The sequence below is a fragment of the Alosa pseudoharengus genome, unplaced genomic scaffold, assembly GCF_046254945.1.
Source record: "Alosa pseudoharengus isolate Yale_2024_CS ecotype anadromous, Long Island Sound unplaced genomic scaffold, YU_APseudo_1.1 YU_APseudo_1.1_scf_1, whole genome shotgun sequence".
In the NCBI taxonomy this organism is placed as follows: domain Eukaryota; kingdom Metazoa; phylum Chordata; class Actinopteri; order Clupeiformes; family Clupeidae; genus Alosa; species Alosa pseudoharengus.
In genome coordinates, this window is record NW_027468564.1 from 29,469,568 (window position 1) to 29,479,950 (window position 10,383).

Consider the following 10,383-nt stretch of genomic DNA (forward strand, 5'->3'; position numbering starts at 1 on the left):
CAATGGTGGTGCCTCGGCATCGGCATAGCCATGCAAATAAATCACTGTTTTACACCATTTACTAGGCTCAATGTATCTCCACACTTCATTGGTAGACTTCCGAGGGCCCTGACATTTAAAACGAGACATTGAGAACTTTGAAAAAGCACTGGTAGTTTACTTACAAGACGATTTATACAGACAGTATCTTCACGAAGTTTAGCGTTTGCAGCCATCTTGAATTTAGTCACAATAAGTCGAGCGACGAGTAAGAATGAACAGGTATGATAAGGGATCAGATTCCAAAAATAATTCTGTGGAAATGCATGGATTACAGTTTCTTCCAGTAGCAGCAACTGGAATCCATGCATTTCCACGGAATTATTTTTGGAAACAGTGATTTATTTGCATGGCTATGCCGATGCCGAGGCACCACCATTGACCGCCTTGTTGGTAGCATCGGCTAACTAGCGCCAGATTTCGGAGTGCAGGGGACAAGCCGAGATGGGCTATGAGACATACGTTCACACTCGGTATCATGTTTCAAAACACTTTAGGTCAAAATCACACCGGAATTCTCCTTTAAGTGCATTGTGTTGCTCTACTTTCAAAGAAAAGCACAAGTCCAACTCCTCCAAAGTTGACGCCAACGCCAATTCAAACAACCGCTCTTCGTTCGCCATAGCCACCTTCCTTGTTGTTCACCGTCGCAGGACTGTCGTTATCCTGTTAAGCCCGCCTTAAGACTCTAACAAAATAGAGCGCTGTGATTGGATGAAGTCCACGGCGTCAGCCAATAGAAATTCCTATGGTTTGATACTAGACGTACAGGCTGAGCAAATTAATTTGCCGCCGCTAGGGTGCGTCTAGATTTCTAGGCTAACAGTTGACTTGACTTTAGTGAAAGTGCTTGCTCAAAGTGAGCACTTGTCTGATCATTTATGATTTTTTTTTTCATGTCACCTCCCGGCAGTGACGGACTGGGATTAAAAAACGTCCCTGGCATTTTCACCAACCAGTGGCCCACACAGGGACGCGCACGCAAGCGCGTTCACATTCCCGCAACCAGTGCCGGTTCAGACCTCGATGGGGCCCTAGGCAAAATCCTGCTAAGGGGCCCTCCCACCTGAACTTTGTAACTATTTGTTTTATATATTATCTGTCACCTCAGTGCTCCCAATACAATCATCCCACCCCATTTTGGATGTCTACGGAAGTTATACCAAATAAAGTGTTTATCCCCATAAAGGACCTTCACAGCTATAAATGGCCAGATGCTTGTTGTACATATCCCCTTACAAAAAATAACTGCTGTTTTTTCAAAGTACAGTTAAGTTATAGTAGCCTAGGCTACAGTCCAGTAGCCTAGTATTTTTATGTGTCTAAAATACTGCATTCCCTGCATAACAACTGTAGGCTAAATTTTTCCTTTCCGTTTTAATACTCAGAAATCTGCAGTTTGACACTTGAAGTAATGCAGTTATTTTTTTTGGTAAGGGTCTGGTTGTGCTAGTCTAGTACTGGCTGAGGCTGACTGTTCTTCTCACCTGTGTGTCTGTAGTGGGCTACTTGCCAAAGACATAGCTACTGAACTGGCTGTCCTGATTCCCTTCAATATTTTTTCAAACGTGGACTATTTTAAACAATATTTGTAATACTTAATATACTGTAGGCCTAATTTACGATATGCATCTATTGCCCCTGCAGCAAGGTTAGGCTACTTTCCATTTTGCATAGCTTACGGTCAGTTGTAGGCTATCTAAACCAACTAAAGCTTGACTGAAATATTGTAAACATTTACCTTTACAATGTATTGGAAGAGTGAAATCACCGATTAGTTTCGACAGGTTCTCGCATGTTTCTGCTGAAAAACTGCTAGTTTCATCCTGAGCTGTACGTTATCATGAGCGCATTTAAAGATGAGTTTTTTTTTAAATGTAGCCAGTCACCCGCATTTAAAAAACAGGACATGCAACTTTGCGAAGTACCGTGACAGGCTGGCAAGCAAGCCGCAGACAGATCAGATTCACTTCCCTGTTAGTTAGGCCTAACCTAGGCCACTAACACGCGCTGGAGAGATGCGTGTAGACATAGTAGGCTATAGTATAGTATATACTTTCTTTCCCCGTGAGGGAAATTTGGTCTCTCTGCATTTAACCCAATCGGTGAATTAGTGAAACAAACAGCACACAGTGAGCACATACTAATCCCGGCGGCGCTCGGGGAGCAGTGAGGGGTTAGGTGCCTTGCTCAAGGGCACTTCAGCTGCGGCCCAATGGTCGGGGCTCGAACCGGCAACCCTCCGGTTACAAGTCCAGAGTGCTAACCAGCGGGCCACGGCTGCCCGTAATCAAACCACGAAACCACAAACACAAGTTTACCCGACTGCTGTTCCCGCTGTTCATTCTCGTGAAGTTTCTTCCGTTTTTCATGCCCTGAATGCTTCATGCATCCGGTTTTATGTTCATCTTTCTAATGTATGAGGCTGTCGCTATAACTGTACACAGTGGGGCAAAAAGTGGGTATGCGCTATATGCGATGGTAAAATTAATAATAATAAAATAATAATATATTTGGTGTATTCTATATGTAGCTGATGAAAATGAGATGGCATGTCAAGGGATGCGACAGTAGTTAAATAAGTGGATGGTGAAAAGCAACAGGTAGGATTTAAAGTGTGACGTCTGTGCCTGGAAGCACACGTTTCATGTTCATGTTAATGTCACACTTTAAATCCTACCTGTTGCTTTTCACCATCCTCTTATTTAACTACTGTCGCATCCCTTGACATGCCATCTCATTTTCCCTTTCTTTTTCTATTTTAGCCCCCGACAGCTTTTTTGCTTTATCCATCTTTTTCCATAGACGAAAACTCACTACTCGTACCTGCTCACTCAGCGCTCACGGCGCTACCTCTTCTATGTCAAAATTCTATGATAGAATCTTATGAGATAGAGCGCCTACTCTAGCCTGTTAGTCCTCTAAAATGTTATTTAACATTGAGGAAATGCAGAAATGATTTAGAAACGTACAACAGTAGCTACATATAGAATACACCAAATATATTATTATTATTTTTATTATGACCGCCGCTAGCAAAGCTAGCGAAGCGGTCATATAGGGATTGTCAAAGTTTTTTTTTTTTTTTTTTTTGTTTTTTTTTTTTTTTTTTTCCCCGTCATCTACTTCCTGAAATTTTGGTCAACGATACCCGGGGCACCGAAACACCAGGGCACATGAAATTTGGTGGGTATGTAGCCCCACTAGACTTTTACGGAAAAATTTCGTTTGGTCCCCGGGGGCCACTCCCCCTCCGCGCTGGGCCCCCCGAAACCCAAAAAATGCAGTTTTTCCTCAATAACTACCTGAACCGTGGCACCGAGGATGAAGAAATTTTTATGGTATGTTGGTCTCAAGGGCCCACATCAACTTAGCCCATAATCACTCATTTGTGATTTGCACCCCCCCGGTAAAAAATGAAAATGCAATATCATTCTGCTTTAATCGCCCCTCTCTTCAGTAAAGACGTTCAGAACTGCACCAAATTTTATGTGTATGATTAACCTGACATTCTCTGGGGGTATGCCAAGTTTCGTAGAATTTCATCCATGGGGGGGTCTAAAAAATTAAGTTATGTGTACATTTAGTGACTCTACACTCATTGGCCTGTAGATGGTGGTGCACACATATACACATGCACACACACACACAGGCACCCACATACTATCGGTATTAGAACGGCCGATACATAATTACAAATTCAGTAGGATTAAAAGAAAACCAAAATAAATATTCATCATCATCATCATGGCTGCATTTCCAGTATTGGCGATAAGTAGTCGTTTGTCCACTAGATGGCGCATCGTTGCAGTGAGACGTAATTTTGTTGGAAGTTAATCTTAAATGGGTTGGAAAGACACTATGCTTCCTACAAGGACAAGACTGTAGGCTACAGTAGTTTACCGCAGAGAACGTCTAAGGGTAGGATGATTTCTGCATGACATGTAATTCCCATTTCCTCTTGAAGCCGAAATAAATCTGAGAATGTTTATCGGACATGCTTGTTTTTTACTGCAGGTAGGCTACGTTAATCCTATCAATAGCAGAACGTAGGTAAAATAATGTTACCGTTAGCATGGTTGAGTGATGGAGGCCAATTTGATTATTGATGTATTTGTAGAAAACCATAAATGCGTTTATAAGCTACCAAGCAAATCGATAACAGCACTAATTGTATCTTTCGACTGTCATCTCATTTGCTTATGACCATAACCTAGGCTACTAACAGGAGCTAAGTGAGTTAGCCACAACACGTTCGCTACGTGATGGTTTTTAATGGAAAATATATAGGCTACCTGAAAGATAACCTGTCTATGATCCCGTGATGATCTACAATCTCCATTTAAACCAGATGTTTTAGAGCGCACGTTGAGATGTATTCAGGGCAGGGCTGTACCTACACATATTTGTTGCACGTGCTACAAAAATCATTCTTTGCGATGAATGATTTAGTACCAACGTTACAAGGGTCAGATACAGTTTTGCCTATGGCTATTCCGTGAGACTGAGGCGCTTTTTGTTTGTTCGAAGTGCGTGTTTAGGGTGTGAGAGGGGAGTCGATGTGCTTTGATTCCAGCTTGGTAGTTGTAGTCTATGCGATTAAAAAAACACGTGTGTGTGAAGTATCCAAACAATGATAACGCTTTCATTATGGCTGCTTTAGCCACAGACCTTGAGCTACTGTACAGTGGGTTGGGTTCCGTTTAGAAGTGTCCACTTCATTCGCCCTTTCCGTGATTCACAGCTACGTGAAATGTATTACTACTGATATGCAAAACTATTAACTTTTTCGCCAAGAGGTGGCAGCTTGATACTGTAAGGTGTAAGCCATTGGTTCCAACGGAGATTTTATTTGGGTCGCCAGCATAGCCCAGCGACAATTTGTGTTGTGTAATAGGCCTAGCATAGGGCCTACCTTATATAGCTTATAGTTTGTTAACAGTCACGGTTTTGTCATAACTCCCTCTATGCCTTTTTGCATTTAGAATAGCTCTAAAACCGGGGGGCGAACACGTCGCAGGGGGGGCGCCAGTGCGTGGATATCTCAATCGCAAAATTAAACAATATTTCTATCGGGCGCCTACCATGGACTAGGCTGGGTGAAAATCAAAAGATTGCGTCAAAAGATTGAGCTTAACCATTGACCTCATGGTTGCAAAATGCAAGGGAACATGAATCAGCATATTATTTGCACAAACAATAACGGAGAGTAGCTCTTCAACTTTGCCCGTTAAAATGTGTATGAACAGTCTCGCAACGCATTTCATGAAGGCCCTTTGGACATGTCAGTTATTTGCACCACTGGGAAAAACGGCATTTTGTTTTAGACTACTGGTATTTCATTTGTGCATTGACAATAAAGCTGAATATCATTTGAACTAGATGACTAAACTTATGCATATGTAGAAGAAGAAACATTCACAAAAATCCATGACATGACCTCTCTTCTTGATAGCTGTTGAAAACTGCATGGAACTGACAGGGATTGTTTTGTTTAATAATAAATAAATAAATACATTATGCTGCTACCTTCTGCTTTTCCCAAATACAATGTAGCCTACAGGTGTACCTTTCATCAGTCCAGTGGAATGGATGGACTGTGATGAACTGCCCTACTTGTGATTGTTTAGAGATTTTAAAGGTTTTATAACAATGTTACAGATTTTTTGGCCCAGAAACAAATCTATTCACCTTTGCAGCGCCAGTAGGCTACTTTGTGTGCGGAATGTGTGCAAACACACATTTCAAACAAGCATACACAAAAGTTTCAAGAGTGGGGAATGGAGTAGAAGATGGAGACAAATTCATTAATATGATTTATTTTCGCGGAATGGATGTGCAGGACTGAGCGGCGGTCATATTTTGTACCGCTACGCGGTACATCTAGTTATTATTATTATTACCATCGCTTTGGCGCCCCCATGGTTCTGCGCCCCTATGCGCCGCATATAGCTTTAGCATATTAACCCTCAAAGGTGTACGGAATGTTGGGAATGTTCTAAAGAATATCTGGGTTCATTGAATTCAACATAAAATTTTAGAACCTTCAATTGTTGCGGAACGGAATCTTATGTTAGAATGTTCAAAAACCCACTTTGTGTGCCACTGTTATTCATGTTACCAGACTAACTAGCGTTTGCTAAGCATATGCCGATTGAATCAGCCTATATTCCATTCAGATAGCTAGGTGGCTACCATGCTCATACTGCACTTTTAATGGCAAACTGCAAACAGAAATGTCACACTAGCAACAACTCATTACATGATTCCATTTCCTAACAATGAAGACTCCTTGTAATAACTCAATATTGTGCTGTCAATGTGGCGCAAACAAAGGCTAGAGTTGAATCAGTCTTATCCTTTGTGAGCAACAGCTGGCAAAAGGAAGTTATGAGAACCGTTTAGACTCTCTTAAAGTGACAATGCGACATTTAACAATACTAGTTCAAATCGGCAGAATTTCTTAAAAAGTATATGTAATACATTATTATTTGGCATTATTGGTTTTACTTGTTTTACTTTTACTAGTTGTTTGTGTTGTTTTTTTTTTGTGGGGGGCGCCAATTTGTTGTGGCATACCCCTCAAAAAATGGGTAGCTGCGCCCCTGACTGTACATGTCTGTCACTAGCTTGACTCAAGCGGAGACGTGGAAGGGGGCCTTTATTAACTTGCGGGGCCCTACGCAACTTGCGTAGTGTGCGTATAGGGAGAACCGGCCCTGCCCGCAACACACAGATATAACTTCACATGCACGGAAATAACACGCACGTTTGTAGCCCCATTGGTGATGAACTCTAACTTTAATATGCATAAAGACTGAACCAAGAACATGGATATATTAATGCACAACTCCAAAAAATGAATGCAATATGAAATATGAAAAAATAATAGCCTAGAATAGATCATCAGAGCAGCCGCTCCACAAACGTGTCTTAATGTCATGGTGCGAAGGAGCTAGCTCTTCTCCGCAACCCTGTCTACACGTCAGCATCCAAGTTCATTAGGACCTCTTTCTCTGTCGCCATCAGCATAAAGGCCTCCAAATTATCCTGTGACAATCGTGTCCTTAGGCGATTCTTGATGAATTTAAGAGTGGAAAAACTCCGTTCGCATGCCACTTGAGTACATGACCGTGTTAGTAGGAATGTATATGCTAACCATATATTGTTGTAGGCACAGGTAAAGAGGTTTAACTGCTGGAGAAGGAAATAGCAACAGATTGCACAATACTTGCAGGTAGCACATTTCTGTATCTTCCTCTATCTCTGCGGCATCATCAAAGTCCGACGCTCTGAATGTGTACTCGTTTAGAGGAGACCTTTTCAGGCTGTGCAGTGCGTAGCGATGTGTGTCAAGTCTGACTGTAGATTTTCGACCGTAGCATCTTCACTGAATTTAAGCACATTCACTTATGTTTCAAAGTACATTTGGGGGCAGTTTATTAGCTTTTATAACGGGAAAATTCCGAGGATCAAGGCATGCTAGATCGGCATACAATTCCCCGTGCTGAAGGAAGTAGACACATTCGGTTTTGAAATTCCCAGAAGTTATTGCTTCATATAACTATTGTAAACCAATAATAAAATAAAAGATACAGGCATATTTATTGTATTTCAATTTCAAACAATGCACTTTTTAAACATTTGATAGAATAAGGCTACAAAATAATGTAGACTGATGTAAATATTGAGGGTCACCATGACTGTAGTATAGAGACTCATATCTGGAATAAATACTGATCAGTTTCTCACTATGTAGGAGGACGAGGGAGTTAGAGATAAATGGCTGATTTGAATCCAATTAACACTATTGATGCTTGATAGTGGGCCGAGAGATAATGTGTAATCGGCCTTGCGACAAGCATGCCGGCCCAATCTGCCCACGAGAGGCCGCGGCCCTTCTGGCATCTTCTGCCCAAATGCCAGACTGTCCAGTCCGTCACTGCCTCCAGGGCTCAGTAGAAACCTAATTTGCATGTGAAATGCATTATGCAAGTTTGCTGCAACTGTTGGCCTGAAACTTGACATTTCTCTAAGGGTAGCCTACACTGCCCCAAAATCCTGAGACCAATTAATCCCCACTCTGACAGTAGAAATAGAAAGGTCAATTCTACAGGACAACTGACAGGTTTTCACATAACCCAGTAAAAATACTTATGTCTTACCATTACATTCTTGCCAACCACCAGTTGCGTAATGTGTTCCACACCATGCAGTGTGATGATCAACAGTGGTACATTCCATGTAATCAACACCGTTATAATGAAAAGGAAATACACATTCAGCACCTACAACATTTTTCCAAATGGTGTAATTGCCTGTAAAAAACAGATGAAAGTCAACGTCAATTCAGCTTTATTGTCAAGACTTTTTATCAATTATAATAATGCAGTGCTGCACAGATCTGGCTAAATGTAAAGCATGTTTGTTTTGACAGATTCAGCCAGATCTGCACAGTGCTGCAAGATCGAACGTGCATGCTGATTTAGAGTCGTCAATATGTTACAAGTATACAACAGGACATAATTATAGCAATCATAGTTTATAGTAATTAATGTAATTCTAATATGCAGTGTTTAGTTGAGTATACCAAATTTAAATTTACGTGGTTGATGCTTGGATTGTATTTACTTACCAAAGAGGAAAATGGCCAAAAAGTAACTCAATTTCACTACAAAGAGAAGCACACAGTAAGCATCAGTAACCACCCTTAAATATATAGATTTGTGTGGAGAGTGATTATTAAATTGTGTTAATGTTAAACTTTTGCATTTGCATTGCACTTTAGCATCCCCACTCTCAAGTAAAATATCAAATCAGTCAATGCCGGAATGCTCTGTGAATGCCAGCTTTGTACTAAATGTAATTAATGTGATTAATGTTATTTAATGTTAATTAATGTAGACTCCACATTCCTTTCTGTGTTTAATGTCAATGTGATCTCTACTACCCATGCATGGTCTGTGAGTTATGATTTAAACAAACCTGTAATGTGAGTCCTATTGTGGTAATCAGTCATTTCTAGTATTTTCTGTGTGTGTGTGCCATCGTGCTACAGTACCATCTGTGTGCCCATGCGTGAAAGCCTGTGCCAGTTGCCATTGTGTGTCAGTGTCTTAAAGTGAGACACTAAAGGTCAAAGAGCCAACCAGGACTTAAATCAAGGGACAATTATATAGTACCTGTCTGAAATGATTATTGTAAAATCATCAATTTTCCTGTACTCAACAACAACAGCACACTTCTGCATTCGTGAGAGTATCTCAGAACTTAAAGCCCCATGAACAAAGAATAAACACTACTCAAAAGAATTATTCATATCAGTACCCTGCATTCTTTATCATCAATACTACTAATAATAATCATAATAATGAAAGTAATGATAAACGATAAACGCAGTGTCATCTGGTCTTCAGTAGAGCTACTACTACTCCTACTATTACTACTACTACTACTACTACTACTACTAATAATAATAATAATGATAATAATAATAGATACTTACAAACACAGTCGCATACCATCACCCTCATCGTAGTATGACACAAGTTGTCTGCAGGTGTGTGTTGGTACACAGGTACAGTCAAGTGAGGAGGTGTGTGTGTGTGTGTGTGTTTTCACACAGGCATGACATCAGGGAGGGATGACTGACTAACACGGGAACAGCTCAGATGGCATGGGGTGTGGTTTCTACATATCTATCTATAAAGCAAGAAGCGTCTGTGTGTCTGTGTGTCCGGATGTGTGTCTGTGGCACGCATATCTCGCTGACCGTTTGTCAGACTGATTACAAACTTGGCAGGTGTCTTGCTACGTGCATGAGTAAGTGCACTGCCAAATTTGACGTTGTTTGAATAAGAAATGCAAAAGATATCGTTAAATAGCCTGTATCGGTAAAAGAAGCACACACTAACCACTCCCCCTTCCACACAGCACTGTACTGTAAGCTACCAGTGAGGATAGAAGCAGGGCTTTGGCAGAACTTGATCAGTGTAGGTTACACAGGTAAAAACTTAAGCGAGTGCAAGATAACTCCACGATAACACGCCAACATGCCAACACACACAGGTAGGCTATGCAGTGGCTCTTCAAAATGACGTAAAAAAAATGATGTGCAATACGCGGACACTTCGAATAGCCCAGGCTACTTTGGACTGTCTTTAGGCTTTGAATAAGTACACGACAATTCAAACTGCAAGGTCCTAAATTGAAACGAGCGATAATGGTCCCGAATCAAAGAATGTCCCAGAATGCCACACATGCAAAGCCAGCGACAAGCAACGAGTGGCAGACAGTATGATGTCACTTATATGAATAGCCCAGGCTACTTTGGACTGTCTTTAG

The 10,383-nt window shown here is 41.0% G+C and overlaps 1 protein-coding gene across 2 annotated transcripts in view; it reads right to left on the reverse strand.

Annotated features, from left to right (window-relative positions):
- LOC143124683 (adhesion G protein-coupled receptor E1-like) overlaps nucleotides 1-9,608 on the reverse strand; it is a 76,142-nt gene extending 66,534 nt beyond the window's left edge. For both annotated transcript variants that reach the window (XM_076286403.1, XM_076286395.1), the window contains exons 1-3: nucleotides 9,545-9,608; nucleotides 8,675-8,710; nucleotides 8,205-8,357 (exon numbers count right to left, since the gene is read on the reverse strand). In XM_076286403.1, the coding sequence (XP_076142518.1) occupies nucleotides 8,205-8,357; nucleotides 8,675-8,710; nucleotides 9,545-9,572 (217 nt within the window). In that variant the 5' untranslated portion in view covers nucleotides 9,573-9,608. The remainder of the gene's footprint in view (nucleotides 1-8,204; nucleotides 8,358-8,674; nucleotides 8,711-9,544) is intronic.
- Between the last annotated feature and the right edge of the window lie 775 nt (nucleotides 9,609-10,383).